Genomic DNA, 19,991 nt, shown 5'->3' with positions numbered 1-19,991 from the left:
GCTCCAAAAAAAATTGTTTAGTATATGCTGGTACTGAGTAATATTATTTGGCTCTAAAAAGAGCTGCTGTGTATATTATGTGTGATGCAGCGGTAGGAACATACGCAGTAAAACGGCAGTGACCCAAGCAAGTTCAAACAAAATGTTCCTTTATTGTGTTACTTCACACAGTCTATACAATACATGGCTTCTTCATACAGTCCATTAGAAATACACAGCTTTAGTTTGCAGTCAATAAGCAGGCCGGACTTCCCTCTGTCCTGTTTCCCTGGGCGACTGCATGCCGGTACCAAGTCTCTGTACTCACGCAATGCACAGCACTCTTCATCCTTCGGATTGCAGCCGGGTAAACATAAGACAGTCCAAGATGCAGGGTGTCAGTCTCTTTGGTTCCTCTTGCCCCTGTCTTGCTTCACACAGGGAGTGCTCTGCAGACAACTGCTCTGTCTGCTTCCAAACCAACACTTACACACCTCCCCCTCTACTACAGGGATTTTAATCAGTCACTGCTTCGCCATTCTAATTACAGCTACACCTGTGTCTGCAGTACACCCTCATGGCCTCACTATGTGCTCTGCAGAATGCGCACGGAGGCAAACAGCACCCCCTAGCTGTAACAGGGGTCACTGCCTCCCATATGGTAGTGGATGAAACCCTGCCTATCTACCTAATCCCAGTCTGTTCCTACACCATGCAACACAATACAAACTAGCATGTTTTTGTTAATAATTATGTTCCCTGTGAAATAACAATTCTCTACTCTCACACCTCTGTGTTGTTCCATTCCTACGAGATTCATTCTTAATATCTATGAATAATTTGACAACTGAGTAGATCTCCCGACCCGAACTCAATAACCTCATAGACATACTGTGCATGAGGCTATTCGGTTCAGGCTGGTAGACCTGAGACAAGTCCATACACAGACCTTGTATGACAGATGTCTGAATTTGGCCTTACACAGAAGTGTAATCTTGCAGAAGATGATGTAGTATTGACCTAAAAATCTGTATTCTAAATAATATCATATCTGATAGTGATGTATTATCTAATGCACCATTTATCTTTCTCAGACCATCACTCTCTGCGCTATTATTACACGGGGGTCTCAGGTCCAGGATACGGGATACCGGAGTTCTCCATAGTTGGATATGTGGATGATCAGCAGATTGATTTATACAGTAGTGATATTGGGAGGAACATTCCCATGGCATCATGGATGAAGAAGGGTGATGAGCACTGGAGCAGAGAGACGCAGATTGCAAAAAGTTCTGAAGCTCTTTTCAGACATGATGTGAGGACGGCAATGAGCCGCTTCAACCAAACAGAAGGTGAGCTTATAGCAACATAGTAACATACTGTAGTTAGCAAGGCCGAAAAAAGACATTTGTCCGTCCAGTGCAGCCTATATTCTGTCAGAATAAATCCCCAGATCTACGTCCTTCTAAAGAACCTAGTAACTGTAAGATACAATATTGTTACGCTCCAGGAAGGCATCCAGGCCTCTCTTGAACCCCTCGACTGAGTTCGCCATCACCACCTCCTCAGGCAAGGAATTCCAGATTCTCACTGCCCTAACAGTAAAAAATCCTATTCTATATTGGTGGAAGCTTATATTTGTGCCATACAGAAGTAGAGCACAGATATATAGATATACGGTATATACATAGATATACAGTGCCTTGAAAAAGTATTCATACCCTGTAAACGTTTCCACATTTTTCATGTTACACCCACAAACATAAATGTATTTTGACATTTTATGTGATACCAACACAAAAGTAGCAAGTATTTGTAAAGTTTAAAGGAAAAAATGAAACATGTTTTTTAAATATTTAAAGAATATAAATCTGAAAATTGTGAGTTGCATTTGTATTTAGCCCCCTGTAGTCTGATACCCCTAAATAAAATCCTGAGTGACCAATTTGCCTCCAGAAGTCACATACCGTATTTTTCGGATTATAAGACGCACTTTTTCCCCCCGACTTTTGGGGGGAAATGGGGATGCGTCTTATAATGCGGATATACCTTATCGAAGTGCCGATGGGGGTGTCCCGGTGGCGGTGCTGCGCTGTGTCCCGGTGGCGGTGCTGCGCTGTGTCCACGGTGACAGTGCGGTGCTGCACTGTGTCCACGGTGCTGCGGGGGGCTCTGCCGACTTTCTGTGAAAGGCCAGAGGCCCCCCCCCCCCCACAAGTTCTTCCATGGTTACCTAACTCCTGTGCAGCGGTGGACTCTGAGAAAATGGCCGCCGGGAGGCGCAGATCGAGATTTCGGTAGACGTTTCAGCCAATCAGTGGCCTTGATCACAATGTCACCTTTCGTAGGTTCTTTTCTAGAATTTGAACATGTAGTATCGTTGAGGTAGATACCATATTTTTCGTATTATAAGATGCACTTTTTCCACCCAAATTTGGGGGGAAAATGGGGGTGCTTCTTATAATGAGGATATACCTTATCGTCGTGCCGCTGCAGGTGTCCCCATGGCGGTGCTGTGCTGTGTCCCGGTGGAGGTGCTGCGCTGTGTCCACGGTGCTGCGGGAGGCTCTGCCGACATTTTGTGAAAGGCCAGAGCCCCCCGCAAGTTCTTCCTGGCCATTTTCCCGGAGTCCATCGCCGCACAGGAGTCAGGAAACCATGGAAGAACTTGCAGGGGGCTTTGGCCTTTCACAGAGCCCGCCCCGCAGCACGGGGACACAGCGAAGCACCGCAAAGTTTTTTCATATTTTTCTCCTCAAAATTTGGGGTGCGTCTTATAATACGGAGCGTCTTATGAAGCAAAAAATACGGTAATTAGTAAATTGAGTCCACCTGTGTGTAATTTCTTCTAAGTATAACTACAGCCATTCTGTTAAGGCCTCAGAGTTTTTTTTAGAACATTAGTGATCAAAAAGCATAATGAAAACCAAGGAGCCCATCAGATAGGTCAGGGATAAAGTTGTGGAGAAGAGTAAAGTATGATTAGGTTATATAAAAAATAGCCAAGCTCTGAATATCTCACGGAGCATTGTTCAACCTATCATCCAAAAATGGAAGGAGTATGTCACAACTGAAAACCTTCCAACATATGGCCATCCACCTAAACTGACATCCCAAGAAACAACAGCATTAATTATAGAAGTAGACAAGAGGCCCATGTTCATTCTAGAGAAGCTGGAGAGATCTACAGCTCAGGTAGGAGAACCTGTCCACAGGACAGCTATTAGTTGTATACTCCACAACTCTGGCCTTCATGGAAGTGTGACAAGAAGAAAGCCATTTTTTTTAAAACAAGCCATAAGAAATCCTGTTTGCAGTTTGCAAAAAGCCATGTAGGATACACAATGAGCATGTGTAGATGCTCTGATCAGACTAAAGTGGAACTTTTTGGGCTAAATAAACAAAATTGTTGAGACATGAGAGTCAGTGGATGCTCTCGTCTGCTGGCCTGGCTGTCTTTAGAAAGACCGCATGAACCAGGGCTCATCCCACTGAACGCCCCTCCTTCCCCATGGGCAAAATACTACTCAGATAACATGGGGTGAGGGTACATACTACAGTAATAATTTATTGGATCACCATCTGTCAACAACATATAGTACAGTCCCAGCAAGTACATTAAATGGTGCAAATGATAGAGTCTTACCCTTCCGCTGATTCGCCGGGAATTAGAACATTTGCGACTTCAATGGCTGGGTATCAGGCTTAATGTTACAGAGCTATCCGCCCAACACGGGCACTAGACCCCTACTGACTAGTGTTGAGCGATACCTTCCGATATGCAAAGGTATCGGTATCGGATTGGATTGGCCGATACCCAAAAAATATCGGATATCGCCGATACCGATACCCGACACCAATGCACAGGGGCGTAACTAGTGCGACCGGGCCCGGCAGTTCAGGGGCCCGGGCTGTGGCGTATCTAGGGGGGGGCAGCCGGCAGGGGGGCGCAGTCAGGCCGCCTAATTCGGCGGTCCGCAGTGTCTCCCCCGGCGGCTGCATTCTGCCACCCCCGGTCTAGGAGTCGGCTGTTCTCTGTGCCGACTGTCAAGCTGACAGCCGGCACAGAGAAGCTGCAGAGCGCCGGCTCCCAAAATGTGCGAACGTACCGCATATGGGCCCAGAGGTGAAGGGGGGCCCCTGCATGGTGGCTGAGGCGGGCAGGAAGAAATCCCTGCAGCTCCGCTGCGTACAAGAGAAAATAGCAGCGGAGCTGCAGCGATCTGTCTTCCTGCTTCCTGCCTGCGCTTCCTCTCACACAGACAGCGCCGCTGGATGACGTCATCATTCAGCGGCCGGCTGTGTCAGAGGAAGATGCTGCAGCAGAGCGCGAGGAGAGGTGAGAGGGATGTTGTGTGTGTGTGTGTGATATCTGTAGTATGTGTGTGTGTGTGATATCTGTAGTGTGTGTGTGTGATATCTGTAGTATGTGTGTGTGTGCGTGATATCTGTAGTGTGTGTGTGTGTGTGTGTGTGTGTGTGTGTGTGTGTGTGTGTGTGAGGCAGGGGCGTAATTACTACAGTCGTATGTAGCCAAGATATGCAATTCTGTTCATGCTGATCTTAATGAACATGAAAAAATACTAGTTATAATCATTTACTTGGACAGGAGAGATTTTGGTAGGGGGTAAATAAAATAAATGTACACATTTCGTGGCGATCCCAAAAACTAAAAGACAGATAATGCTACAGCAGTTCTCCTGCACAGTGGCGCTCCTAACCATCCTGTGTGTGTGTGTTCCCTGCACATCAGGTGGCCGAAACATTGATGCGTACAATAAATTTATAAAGTGGCCGGAATGTTAAAGGGGAGGTTAATGTCTGGTGACTAGGGGCACCACTGCTGGCTCCGACCGATCACTAGAATGGGGATCATGAGCTCCTTATTCCTCATCACTGCACAATTGCAGTGCTCTTCCCTGTCTGGGGGCCCTTCCTTCCTTGTCCCTCTCTATGTGTGTGTGTGTGTGTGTGATATCTGTAGTGTGTGTGTGTGTGTGTGTGTGTGTGTGTGATATTGCAGTGTGTGTGTGTGTGTGTGTGTGTGTGAGGCAGGGGCGTAATTACCACAGTCGCAGCGGTCGCCGCTGCAAGCGGCTCTGGCAGGTCAGGGGCCCGTGTGTCCCCTTGAGCATGTCTCCCTTGTCCCCTTATGCTTGTGTCCCTTGTCCCCGTGTGCCAGTCTCCCTTGCCCATTAGTCCCTGTGTGTCCCCATGTGCCTGTCTCCTTTGTCCCCTTGTGCCAGTCTTCCTTGCCCACTAGTCCCTGTGTGTCAGTCTCCCTTTCCCACTTGTCCCTGTGTCCCCTTGTGCTTGTATCCCTTGTCCACTAGTCCCCCGTGTGCCCCTTGTGTCAGTCTCCCTTGCCCACTTGTCCCCGTGTGCCCCTTGTGTCAGGCTCCCTTGCCCACTAGTCCCCATGTGTCAGTCTCCCTTGCCCACTAGTCCCCTTGTAACCTTCTCCCCTGCCTCCTAGACCCCATGTGTCCCCTTGTGCCTGTCTTCCTTGCTCCCTAGCCCCCCTATGTTACCCTTGTGCCTGTCTCCCCTAGCCCCCTTGTGCCCTCTCCCCTGCCCCCTCGTCACCATTTGCTCGTGTCTTTCTCACTGCCCCTGTATGGAGGGGCTGCATTATACTATGAGGGGGGCTGCGTTGTATTCTGTGGGGGTTACATTGAGTTGTATGGCAGGGCTGCAGGGGGGGGGCCCCATTTGGAAGTTCGCACCGGGGCCCATAACTTTGTAGTTATGCCACTGCCAATGCATATCAATGGGACACAAAATATCGGAATGGTTCCCAGGGTCTGAAGGAGAGGAAACTCTCCTTCAGGCCCTGGGATCCATATTCATGTATAAAATAAAGAATAAAAGTAAAAAATATTGATATACTCACCCTTCGGACGGCCCCTGGCTCTCACCGGTCCAAGCGTCTGCCTCCGTTCCTAAGAATGCAGAGTTAAGGACCTTCGATGACGTTGCGGCTTGTGATTGGTCGCGTGACTGCTCATGTGACCGCTCACGTGACCAATCACAAGCCGCGACGTCATCGCAGGTCCTATACTCACTGCATTCTTAGGAACGGAGGCTGCCGGTTACATCGCTAAGGTCCAGGGTCCGCCGGAGGGGTGAGTATATCCATATTTTTTATTTTTATTCTTTATTTTTTACATGAATATGGATCCCAGGGCCTGATGGAGAGTCTCCTCTCCTCCAGACCCTGGGAACCATACACTGGGAACTTCCGATTCCCGATATCACAAAAATATCGGAACTCGGTATCGGAATTCCGATACAGCAAATATCGGCCGATACCCGATACTTGCGGTATCGGAATGCTCAACACTACTACTGAATACTTGCAGGAAGATACTTTGCTCTAGACTCAGACAACCCCTCCTAGAAAACTATGTTTAATGTGGTGCCCCATCTTATGTCCGATGTAGGGTCCTACACTTACCCTAACACTACTGACATATGACAAAATAGAGTATATATATATATATATATATATATATATATATATATATATATATATAACGCGTAGAAATACATAATACCATAACTATTATACACCTGTAAGGGGGTAAGGATGTGGCACCCCCTTACATGGTCACCCACAGAGAGGAGGTAGCGGCAAGCTTAGGAAGCTGATGGAGTACATTGAGGTAAATGGCCAGGTGACCTGAATGTCCCAACATGCGTCTTCAAATGTCTCCGTAGGTTCAGTGATTGGCAGTAGATCAAATCTGTAATCCTCCTGTTGGAGCCATGGTGCTTTGGCTGCTGTCCTCTAGAATCTCTTTTTAGAGTTAAACTGCGCCTTTGTGCCTTAAGAATAGCAGAACAATAAGCTGCCAGGACTGACACAATAGGTAATCAGCAGTGTCAGGAAGATATGACTTATGTTTCCATTTATTCTGTGGGACCAAGCCCTGCCAGCAGCCCCCTCCTGCTGCTGCAGCCCCCTCTCTGTGAGTTTCCACTCCCCCTCCTTTAAGGCGAATGGTCATTGTGGAATGCTAGTTTATTGCCTGCTGGCAGCTAGCAGAGATGAATGTGTTTTCCCGCTGAAAATCCCTTTGTTTGCTACGCATTAACACTCAAGTTCAAATTCAGTAACACACATTAATCCTAGAAACATGAAAGTTAGATTTCCAGGATTGGGGCACTTGGGGCTACGCATTTTGCGGCATTTAGGGCCACCAGGAAATCACAGACATACCGTGTTTGGACTTTAAAGAACGGTAAAATTGCAAGGGAAAAAATAATGCCCATATCATTAGCCCATGAGCTTCCAGGCTAAAGATATGGAGAAAAGAAGTTATTGATAACTTTCCAAACTTTGGGTTCCTCTCAGAAAACAGCCCATATGAGAGGTAAGCAAAGTGGGAGTCCCTAAGTTTATGGCTGTAGCATAAATCAGAAACGTCCATTTTTGGCCATTATTCAGAGCCAGAGAGACAGCTAGACACCATGCTGGGGTGCTGAATTATTTCTTTGGGAACTCTCCTCTTCTTTATTGACACGTCATACCTGTGACCGAGATTTAGTAAGTTTCATATTTTTATCCCTTTTATTTCATAACTGTTTGTACATACTTGTATTTTGTCTTTCTTTGTTATATCTTTTGCATCTTTTGTAAACACTGCCGATTTTTATAGAGTAAACTTGTAAATTTGCTAGCTTCGTTTTTCTGGCTCTATGATCGATCCGACACGTACTCTGCGCAAATCCACGCTTCCTGGGGTTGGTTTCTGACCCGATATAGGCTGGGTAACAGACCGGCTTATATCTAACTAGGAACTTGCGGCAGCATAGCGTTCTGTTGTTATTGGGGGATCCTGGCAGTGATGGACCGGAGGCTTATCTATGTACTCCCGGCCTAGGACTGGGAATATATAACACCATCACTGCAGAGTGCCCCGATAACCAACATGTGACAGGGCAGCCTTTCCAGTGACTACTTATCCTAGGTGCAGTTCCTTGACTGACCAGAGGGTAAGGGGGGTGCCAGAGAGCTGCAAATGTGTGACTGTAGCGAAAAAGTTTTTGTGACAAACAGCCATTCAACAAATCAGCAAACATCAATTCAACCTACAACAAGAGACAATGTTTAGGCTCATATAAACAATAGCTCATGCCCCTGGGCCTACTGAATAATACATCTGGCATAATTAAGAATAAATGTGGTGTTGTCACAAGCATCTTCACCGTCACACATGGTGGTGACGGCATCATGCTGTAGGGAGAGTTTTCTTCAGGAGGGATAGAGAAGCTGGTCAGAGTTGATAGGAAGATGGATGGAGCTAAGTACAGGACAATCTTGTAGCAAAGCCTGTTAGAGGCTGCAAAAGACTTGAGGCTGGGGCATTCTTCTTTCAGCAGGACAACGACCCTAAACATATTGCCAGAGTTATAATGGAATGGTTCAGGCGGGGTTTACAACATTTTTTGGTCCAAGGACCACATTGTGATACTGAACCAATCCAAAGGTCCACAAAGGGGTACTTACATTAATACATCACCAGAACCACAATCAGTATATTAATACATCATTAGAACCAAGTGTTGAGTATTTGAGAAGGATATGGAGAGTTTATGCTCAGTTTCTGCTTTAAAAAAATCATTGTGAACTGACTCAACCTTACACTGAGTTTTTGGAGCAGAAACTTAACCAGACCCTAGTCATAATCTCAAAACTAAGTTTTGAGTTTTTTTCAGTTTTAACATGAAGCATATTATAGATTGCTACTTGATAAGAACCACCATCAGTACATGAATGCAGCGCCAGAACGTCCGTCAGTACATGAATGTAGAGCAGCCCCCAGACGCAGGACAGCGGGGTACACGGATCCGGGTCTCTCGGTTCTGAGAATGTCACGATGGCCCGACCCGGTCCGTGGTCCTGCTAAGGGGCGCCCAATGAAAGGTGTAGGTGACGGTGTAGATCGCAGTAAATAACGAGGACACAGGGTTGCAGTCTCTTTACCTCTTTACTGAAAGCTTCAGGGTCCGCAATCCAGAATACTGATAACAGGGCTGGCTGAGACCGGCCGGTCCGAAGGCACATCCAGAGTTCCCTTTGCAGGTGGAAATCAGTGCCTACCTACTAGCGCCTGGGTGTTGTAGTACTTCCCTGCTGAGCACCACGGGATAGTCCTCACGACTGTCGTGTATGTTTTTCTTCTTTCTCTCCGTCCCCCAGATGATTTGGATAGGACGCACCCGTATGACGGGGTAGGCCTGGAGTTATTTTATAGGGACCCTAGAGACGCCCCTCTCCCACAATTGCCTCCGTTGTCTTCATTAGGTGATTTAGGTGAGACAGCCAACCTAAAATTAACTGCCCTGCCGTTGGTTTGAAGTAACGCGTAGAGCCCAATACTTCCTCGGGGTTCTGGCCACCGGCTACGCGCCTCAGTAGGATGTTGCCGATCTCGAGGCACGACTCCTACTGGTTCTATGGCCTTTGTGCTGTGATCTCGTTTCTCACTTCTCCACAGTATACTTTGCTTCGTGTCCTTTCTTAAGATGCCGCCGCAATGAAGTGGAGGCGCGGCTCCGTAATGATCTGTCCTTTCGCTAGGCCTCTGTCAGGATCCCACCCCTGACAGGGACCCCCCTGGATCTTCCCAAGCAACGCTCTTCTCTCACTAGATGTTACCTGGGCAAAACCCAGTCAGCTTCTCTCTAACTTCCTATCCAACCCCCAGTTTTACCAGAGTGTGAGGAGTGGCCTAATACAGTGTGAAGTGTAATGTGTGACTGTGATACCTGGTCAGGTGAACTCCTTTAGTGCCATCAGACGTACCATCACTCCCCTTAGTGGCGGAGAGTCAGTACTGCAACGACCAGAACATTAATAGAACGCTAGTGCCACATCAGTACATGAATACATCATCAGAACCACCCTCAGTACAGGAATACATCACCAAGCTTAGTACAGTGATCATTTGCAGTTTCAAGTCAGCCCCATATACATTTGTATCACGTAAACCTGCAACTTCCAGTATGTCATTAACAAAGGTAAGGAGATACTGGGAGTTGTTGCTATTAGTCATCATCAGACTGTGAACCATACAAGAACTGTAGCACTAATGAGACATAGTCACTATCTCAAACATTTACATCCAGGTACCTTATAGGAAACATCTTCTCTGATTGAATTAATTCCCATCTCTTTTGTTTCAAACACTTTTGTCATAGTATGGATGCCATGATGACATTCCACACCCAGCCTTCAGCAGCAAATCCAAACATAGTGCCCTTAAAAATAAAAGTATTATCCTGTACTCATACACGTTAGCAGGGTGTGCAATGAGACATGTAGCTAAACCCCCTGTCTTCTTTAAGAAAAGAGGCTTAAAACTGTAACCTTCTTTTATTGATTGCAGATGTGACAGGAAAGGGTGAAACTATAGGATGCAATAACAGGAGCATTTCAGAATATATAACTGCACAGAGCATGAAACACAAATAGTCTGCAATACACAGGTAACATGAGGTAATGTACAAACTGATGATTACCTACTTAGTACAACAAACGTATTGATAAACACAGGATTATAACACATAGATAGTGGCTTACCAACTATGCTTAGAGCAGGCTGCTTAAGGAGCATGAAGAACACGAATGGTGTAGTTTCTCCTAAGGCTACTTTCACACTAGCGTCGGGAAAGACCCGTCGCTGTGCGTCGGGCCGACGTTCCCGACGCTAGCGTGGTCTCCGCCGCACAACGGGGGCAGCGGATGTATTTTTCCAACGCATCCGCTGCCCCATTGTGAGGTGCGGGGAAGTGCGGGGAGGTGGGGGCGGAGTTCCGGCCGCGCATGTGCGGTCGGAAAAAGCGGACCGTCGGGAGCAAAAAACGTTACATGTAAGGTTTTTTTCTCCCGACGGTCCGCTAACACACGCCCAAGCGTCGCAAAACGGACGCGACGTTTGGCAATGCGTCGCAAATGCGTCGCTAATGTTAGTCTATGACGAAAAAACTTATCCAGCAAGAACTTTTGCTGGATGCGTATTTTCGGCAAAACGACGCATTTGCGACGTATTGCAGTTAACGCTAGTGTGAAAGTAGCCTACGACGCATGGAGGAATAATGGCTGCTGTTCCCTTCAGTGTCATAATAAGACCATAATGCAACAGGAACAATCCCACAATGCCCTAGGAACTTCCCACAAGACATTGCAAATTAAACTAGAATCTATGCATTAAACGGCCAGCAGGTGGTGCTGTTACCTTACAATATGAAATATAGGAAGGATTAATACACACAAAAAAATACAATGTCTATAATAGCGGAGACATAAAAAAATGACTAAACTTTCTAGACAGCAATTATATGGCTGGACAGAAGAAGTATCATTATACTTCCTCATAAATAAAAATATCTCCCATGCTGCATCCCTGAATAAATATTTGCCCCTCACTGTGCTTCCTGCACAAAATATCCACTCAAACTGCCCCTCTCCATAATATTCCCGCACACTGCCTCTCTCTGTAATGTCCTAACACACTGTCTCTCTCTGTAATGTCCTACTACATTCTCTCTTTCTGTAATGTCTTCCTCCACACTATCTCTCTCCATACTGTCCCTCCACACACTGCCTGCTCCGCAATGTCCCCACCTGGCGCTGGCAGCAGTGTGATGAGGTCACAGCGTGACAACCTCACTATACTGCTGTGTGTCAGGGTGGGGGCTGATGAGTGCAGCTTTTCTTTGCCCTTGTCCCGACACCGATTACACTAATACAGTTAAATATGCAAAACTGAGAACCAGAGTCTCCTGGTTATCCGTGGGGCGCACAACATCCTTCGGTGGACCACATGAGGCCCGCAGGCCATATGTTGTACAGGCCGGGTTTAGACCAAAGCATATTCATGTGCGTGAACTGCCCAGTCCCAGTCCAGGCCTAATTCTCATTGAGAATCTGTGACAAGATTCGAAAATTGCTGCTCACAGCAATATACATTTTGTTGCGTAAAAAAATTTGGAAAAGTTCACTGGGTATGAATATTTTGTGCAGCGCCCCAGAGTCCTGGTCGTTGCAGTACTGTGGCTCCGCCACTAAGGGGAGCTATGGTACGTCTGATGGCACTGAAGGAGTTCATCTGACCAGGTATCACAGACACCGATACATTTCACAGCCGGGCCTCCGGGGGGAGCTAAGGGTGCTATTCACTAGGCCACTCCCCACCATAGTGGGTAAACTGGGGGTCAGGCAGGAAGTTAGATCAGAAGCTGACTGGGTTGGAACCAGGCAACACCTTGTGGCAGAGGGTGTTGTAGGGGAAGATACAGTAGGGTCTCTGTCAGGGGTGGGATCCTGACAGAGGCTTGGCAATTTGAGCGAACGTAACGGGACCGTGCCTGCTCAGGATAGCGGCGGTGCCCAAGGAAGGATCAGAAGCGAGATAGATTGTGCTGAGTGAGAAACGAGATCAAAGCAATAGGAGAATACCAGTAGGAGTCGTGCTGTAAGACCAAAGCAACATCCTACTGAGGCGCACAACCGGTGGCTGGAACGCCGAGGGAGTATCATAATATCCAGCTTCAAGCAATACTCTAAACAGCGGCAGGACAGTCAGTCTAAGGCGGGCTGTCTAACTCAAATCACCTATGCAGTCTTGGGGGGCAACTTGTGGAGAGGGGCGACTCTAGGGTCCCGGAAGAGCTCCGAGCCTACCCGTCAAACGGGTGCCGTCCCAACCAGAACATCAGGGAGGGACGGAGGATTAGCAGAACATCATCTAATCGAGTTGTGAGGGAACTTAAGAAACAGACACAACAGTTGTGGGGACTTTCCGTAAGCACAGCAGGGGAGGACCACAACACATAGCGCTAAGGGGAAGGCACAGATTTCCACCTGTGAAGGGAACTCTGGAGGTGCCATTGGACCGGCCGGACTTGCGCAGCCTGGTGAACCGTATTCCGGACTGAGGACCCAGAGATCTTCAGTAAAGAGGTAAAGAGACTGCAACCTGGTGTCCTCGTTATTTACCGCGACCTGCACCCCACAACTGCACCATTACCGTCACCACCATCTACATCTACCTACCTATTCACTGTGCGCCCCACGGCAGGGTCACGGACCGGGGCCTAGCCACCGTGACAACCCCAGAGCAGAGACTCAGAGGCCCGGTACCGGGTACCCCTCGGCCCTGCGGCGGTGGGGGCGCTACAACTTGGCATCACGAACAGGATCTACTTAAGCCTGAAGAATCAGGTCATGTGTGCCTTGGAACTGTGATTTATAGTGTTTGGACTGTACGTTATTGTAAAGACTGTGCTGCGCCATTTACCGCCAAAACTCCCGCCAAAAGTCGCCGCCATTGCAGCGCCACGGGGAGCGCAGAGGGAGAAGAAGGGCGTGGAAGTGGGTGTAGACAAGCTGGAGAGCGCGAAGGACAGTGGCCGCCCAGTCTAAATATCTCGGCCCCTTGAGGATGTGTCCGTCAGCAGCCGAGATCCGCCTCCTGATCCTCAATGGTGGGCAGAGACAGAGAAAACGAAACCGCCCACGAAGGAGAGAGCGGGAAAAGGACCAGGAAGAAGAAGTCAGCGACATGGAGGACGCCATGGCGAGCCGCCCGGAGCCGGAGCGTGGGGTCGAAGCCGAGGACTCCCCCAGCTACCCGGAGAGGCACCGCAGCCAGACCTCCATAGTTGACGCTGACCTCCTGCAGACCGGAGCGGACGAGCTGATCCACCAACCCCGGTGGACGCCGCTGAGCACCGAGGCCGGGTGGAAGAAGATCTTCATCGGGAGCCTCACCAGACATCTGTCGGCAGCCTCGTCTGGTCCGGAGCAAGAAAGAAGTTCCAGCGCTCCGAAGCCAGAAAGCAAGGCCCTGCCAGAAAGCGAGATGCTGCGAGCAGAGATGACAACGTCGCAGCACGAGGCCCTGCAGCCAGCATTCCAGACCCCAGCGGAGGCAGAGCAGACCGGCACCGGAGGGACCGCATCTGAAGCAGGTATGAAGGACGACCCTGCCCTGATGACTGACACCACTCCCGCGACTGCTAGTGCCACAGCTGCTGACTCCGTTCCAGTGACTGATCTTGCAGCAGCCGCTACCTCTGCTGCAGCAAATGCCCCTACTCAAGCTGCGCAGACCTCCATAGCTGCGCATGATTTAACCGTTTATGAAAGACGGATTAACGGCGTGTGTCCAGCACTGGGTGTAGCCCTGGACCTCACTTTTCCCAGGCCAGGAAGGGTTAAGTGCCAGGTGCAGCCCTGGAAGCCGTCCAACTAAACCTCGGAAACCTGAAACTGTACATAGTTAACTGTTTGTTTCCCTGCTTTTTGCTCCTAATACCCGACCTGGGTTATTCTTAAAGGGATCCCTTAGTTTACCCGGGATCCCTATTGCTTTTATTTTTATTTTTATTTTCCTTTTGCTCCTTGTTTACCCAAGTTTACAAAGAACTGCTGGATCATGAACAATGCATGATACAAACTCCTTGTATATAGTTTGCACCTCCTTAAAGGTGCTCCCTACTGGTTTTACTTTGAAAAGGACTCTTTGTGAAGATACCACACTGGAACCTTTGCTATGTACGGACTGGTAGCTTGAGAAGATATGCTACCTCATAGAGACTTGGTCCCCTCTTAAAGGGGATGTTCATTTGTCGCAAGTAAAGAATGGTATTGCTTTAAGATAGATAGCAATAATGTCTTGATGGAAAAAAAAGTGATAATGTTGATATGTAATAGTTAATGTGACCAACTAGTTAATTGTAAAAGAATGCTGATAATGTTCCCTGAAGGAAAGAGAAAGCTGGAAGAAGGATGCGGTGGGCCCGTAGGGGTAGACGTGGTGTCCAGCACGCATGTTAATGAGAAGGTTTAGTGTTTTATAGAAAATGTTTGATAATGTTGATAGACAACGAGGACAGAAGGTAATTTATAATGTTAACCATGTTTGTAACGTTCAAGCGTCCTCACCTCCCATAAAGGGAAGCTCTGTTCAAGTATGCTTATTGTTATTGCACTCAACAAAATTGTATGTCTTTTTGCTAACCTGTATTGTTGTTTTCTTCCCAGTCCCGGAGTACTGTGTTTAACCAGGGGGGAGTGCAGCGCCCCAGAGTCCTGGTCGTTGCAGTACTGTGGCTTCGCCACTAAGGGGAGCTATGGTACGTCTGATGGCACTGAAGGAGTTCATCTGACCAGGTATCACAGACACCGATACATTTCACAGCCGGGCCTCCGGGGGGAGCTAAGGGTGCTATTCACTAGGCCACTCCCCACCATAGTGGGTAAACTGGGGGTCAGGCAGGAAGTTAGATCAGAAGCTGACTGGGTTGGAACCAGGCAACACCTTGTGGCAGAGGGTGTTGTAGGGGAAGATACAGTAGGGTCTCTGTCAGGGGTGGGATCCTGACAGAGGCTTGGCAATTTGAGCGAACGTAACGGGACCGTGCCTGCTCAGGATAGCGGCGGTGCCCAAGGAAGGATCAGAAGCGAGAGAGATTGTGCTGAGTGAGAAACGAGATCAAAGCAATAGGAGAATACCAGTAGGAGTCGTGCTGTAAGACCAAAGCAACATCCTACTGAGGCGCACAACCGGTGGCTGGAACGCCGAGGGAGTATCATAATATCCAGCTTCAAGCAATACTCTAAACAGCGGCAGGACAGTCAGTCTAAGGCGGGCTGTCTAACTCAAATCACCTATGCAGTCTTGGGGGGCAACTTGTGGAGAGGGGCTACTCTAGGGTCCCGGAAGAGCTCCGAGCCTACCCGTCAAACGGGTGCCGTCCCAACCAGAACATCAGGGAGGGACGGAGGATTAGCAGAACATCATCTAATCGAGTTGTGAGGGAACTTACGAAACAGACACAACAGTTGTGGGGACTTTCCGTAAGCACAGCAGGGGAGGACCACAACACATAGCGCTAAGGGGAAGGCACAGATTTCCACCTGTGAAGGGAACTCTGGAGGTGCCATTGGACCGTCCGGACTTGCGCAGCCTGGTGAACCGTATTCCGGACTGAGGACCCAGAGATCTTCAGTAAAGAGGTAAAGAGACTGCAACCTGGTGTCCTCGTTATTTACCGCGACCTGCACCCCACAACTGCACCATTACCGTCACCACCATCTACATCTACCTACCTATTCACTGTGCGCCCCACGGCAGGGTCACGGACCGGGGCCTAGCCACCGTGACAACCCCAGAGCAGAGACTCAGAGGCCCGGTACCGGGTACCCCTCGGCCCTGCGGCGGTGGGGGCGCTACATTTTGCATGCACAATTATTAGGCAATTAATATTTTTTATTGTTCATTGCACATCTCCAGAGCTGTCGTCAGTCCAATAATAAATCTGAAACCTGAATTTTTAAAGGAAACCTGTCTCCAAAATAAAACCTCTATTAATCTGCAGACATAGGGTTAATCTGCAAGTTTTTACCTGCCCGGTCCACGCACTTAGCCGAACGCTGTGGGGAGAAAATAAACTTTATTCTCCCCGGCAGCATTCGGCTTCAGTCATGGGGGCATCACCGGCACTGGTTCAGTATCGGCAGCTGTAACTGTGCCCCCGCCCCTGACTGACACTGGCTCTGCATTGCAGCTGGCTGTCAGTCAGGGGGGGTCACTGTTATAGAGGCCGCTTTGTATTCTCAGAGCGGTGAATGAACCCACGCCTGCGTTGCCCCCATGACTGAAACCCAATGCTTCCAGGTAGAATACAGTTAATTTTCTCCCCCAGTGTTCGGCTGCGTGCAGGCGCCATGCAGCATAATAACGCTGTTAACCTGCAGATTAACCTCAGGTTGAGTGTTTTTTTTCTGGTGATAGGTTTCCTTTAAGAAAGTAAAAATGCAATTTTGTCTTAGGAGAATATCTCTGTGTGCAGAATTATTATGTAACTAAAAGAAAAATATACATTTCCCATCTGGCAGTTTGGTTTTATTCTCACTGTAACAGAAAATAAAAATAAACAACTCAAAATGCACATAAATAAATTTCTGACATTTCAAAGAAAATATCAGTAATCAAAATGACAATATGGACGCCCTTCTTTTCACTAACAATCATAAGCTCCATCCACCTGGAGACCGTCAGTTTCATCATCTCTGATGACCACAGCCCCAGACACTGAGCAGAGAGGTGACTGTTCTTCACCGGAAATCTCCCATGTAAGAAGGGCCACAAGTTCTCAGTAGGGTTTAGGTCCAATGAGGATGGGCTGGGTCATTATTCCTCATCTCTAAGACTATTATTAGTGGCAGAGCAGTGGAAACTTCAATGCAAAATGTATATATAGGTCAGTAAAAAGAAATACCAGCTCACCTGCCAAGTAGTCCAATATGGAAACCTGTGATCCACACTACTGCACAGTGTTCAGTAGTACAAGAGAAATAAGGTTGATCCAGCTTCCAATCCAAAAGCTTATTTTCCAGCAAAATAGGAATAACATAAACATAAAATATAACTTTTAATCATAATATTAAAATCCACACCAACATACAGCAAAAACAGACAAGACATAAAGTGCTAGTGCTCATGATTAACCGTGCTCATAAAAGATGGTTTGATCTCACCACAGTAGTACTCTGAACTGGATGCACCAAGAAACAGGAGCCGGAAGGAAGCAATAATAGCAGAGGGGAGATAGATTACAAATACCTCATATAACTCCCTGTCGTGCCCCCCAAAATAAGGGGGATTATGTAACCTCCCAAAACCTATATGACTTCCCAACACATTTCCCCCACCGTTCGAAAGGGCCTAATCTGTTTATTATTATTATTATTATTATCTACTATATAATTGTCTAAGGGTCACTTCCGTCTGTCCTTCTGTCTGTCTGTCTGTCACGGATATTCATTGGTCACGGCCTCTGTCTGTCATGGAAATCCAAGTCGCTGATTGGTCCTGGCAAAACGCCCACGACCATTGCCACGACCAATCAGCGACGGCCATAGTCTGGCAGCGAAATGGCCGCTGCTTTACTGCCCTGCAGTCAGCACTGAGCGCTCACACAGGGTTAATGCCAGCGTTAACGGACCGCGGTGTAACGCACTCCGTTAATGCATATATTAACCCTGTGTGACCAACTTTTACTATTGATGCTGCGTAGGTAAACCCCTATTTGGGCGCACGGGAGAGCTCGGAAGGGAAGAAGCACTGTTTTACTTTTTCAATGCAGAATTGGCTGGAATTGAGATCGGACGCCATGTCGCGTTTGGAGAGCCCTGATGTGCCTAAACAGTGGAAACCCCAATCCTAACTGAAACCCTAAACCAAACACACCCCTAACCCTAATCCCAACCACACCCCTAACCCCAACTCCAACACACCCCTAACCCTAATCCCAACTATAACCCTAACCACACCCCTAACCCTCACACACCCCTAACCCTAATCCCAACCGTAAATGTAATCCAAACTCTAACCCTAGCCCGAACCCTAGCCCTAACCCTAGCCCTCACCCTAGCCCTAACCCTAATGGGAAAATGGAAATAAATACATTTTTTAAATTTTTTTATTTTTCCCTAACTAAGGGGGTGATGAAGGGGGGTTTGATTTACTTTTATAGCGGGTTTTTTAGCGGATTTTTATGACTGGCAGTCGTCACACACTAAAAGACGCTTTTTATTGCAAAAAATATTTTTTTGCGTTACCACATTTTGAGAGCTATAATTTTTCTATATTTTGGTCCACAGAGTTATGTAAGGTCTTGTTTTTTGCGGGACGAGTTGACGTTTTTATTAGTAACATTTTCGGGCACGTGACATTTTTTGATCGCTTTTTATTCTGATTTTTGTGAGACAGTATGACCAAATAACAGCTATTCATGAATTTATTTTGGGGGGGGGTGCTTATACCATTCCGCGTTTGGTAAAAATGGATAAAGCAGTTTTATTCTTCGGGTCAGTACGATTACAGCGATACCTCATTTATATCTTTTTTTATGTTTTGGGGCTTTTATACGATAAAAACTATTTTATAGAAAAAATAATTATTTTTGCTTCGCTTTATTCTGAGGACTATAACTTTTTTATTTTTTTGCTGATGATGCTGTATGGCAGCTCATTTTTTGCGGGACAAGATGACGTTTTCAGCGTTACCATCGTTATTTATATCCGTCTTTTTGATCGCGTGCTATTCCACTTTTTGCTCGGCGGTATGATAATAAAGCGTTGTTTTTTGCCTCGTTTTTTTTTTTTTTTACGGTGTTCACTGAAGGGGTTAACTAGTGGGACAGTTTTATAGGTCGGGTCGATACGGATGCGGCGATGCTAAATATGTGTACTTTTATTGTTTTTTTTTTGTTTAGATAAAGAAATGTATTTATGGGAACAATATATTTTTTTTCTTTATTTAGGATTTTTTTTTTTTTTTTTTACACATCTAAATATATTTTTTTCTACTTTATAACATTGCCTCAGGGGGGGCATCATGTTATAAGGTCAGATCGCTGATCTGACACTTTGCAGAGCACTGTGTCAGATCAGCGATCTGACATGCAGGGCTGCAGGCTTACCAGCGCTTGCTCTGAGCAGGCGCTGGTAAGCCACCTCCCTGCAGGACCCAGATGCAGCCCCGCGGCCATTTTGGATCTGGGGCCTGCAGGGAGGAGACGCTCGGTACAAGGTGAGCACATCGACTTGTACTGAGGGTCTCAGAGAAGCCCGCAGGGAGCCCCCTCCCTGCGCGATGCTTTCCTATGCCCCCGAAACGCTGCGATCATGTTTGATCGCAGTGTGCCGGGGTTAATGTGCCGAGGGCAGTCTGTGACCGCCCCTAGCACATAGTGCCGGATGTCAGCTGCGATAGTCAGCTGACACCCGGCCGCGAACGGCTGCGCTCCCCCCCCCGTGAGCGCAGCTGATCGCGCTGGACGTATTATCCCGTCACTGGGAATTAAGTCCCAGGTCACCTTGACGGGATAGTACATCCAATGGGATTAAGGGGTTAAAGTAATGAATATGGACGCAACTCCACTCCCATAAGGGTGGAGCCGAATATTCATTACTTTAATGAGCGGTACCATGT

The 19,991-nt window shown here is 47.5% G+C and overlaps 1 protein-coding gene across 3 annotated transcripts in view; it reads left to right on the top strand.

The window, feature by feature from the left end:
- The window catches only part of LOC143806151 (major histocompatibility complex class I-related protein 1-like), a 97,528-nt gene that overhangs the window by 26,072 nt on the left and 51,465 nt on the right, over nucleotides 1-19,991 (top strand). For all 3 annotated transcript variants that reach the window (XM_077286142.1, XM_077286140.1, XM_077286141.1), the window contains exon 2: nucleotides 1,074-1,331. In XM_077286142.1, coding sequence (XP_077142257.1) covers nucleotides 1,074-1,331 — 258 coding nt within the window. The remainder of the gene's footprint in view (nucleotides 1-1,073; nucleotides 1,332-19,991) is intronic.

This window comes from Ranitomeya variabilis, chromosome 2, assembly GCF_051348905.1.
Source record: "Ranitomeya variabilis isolate aRanVar5 chromosome 2, aRanVar5.hap1, whole genome shotgun sequence".
Lineage (NCBI taxonomy): Eukaryota > Metazoa > Chordata > Amphibia > Anura > Dendrobatidae > Ranitomeya > Ranitomeya variabilis.
This window is presented reverse-complemented; position numbering and strand designations above follow the sequence as displayed.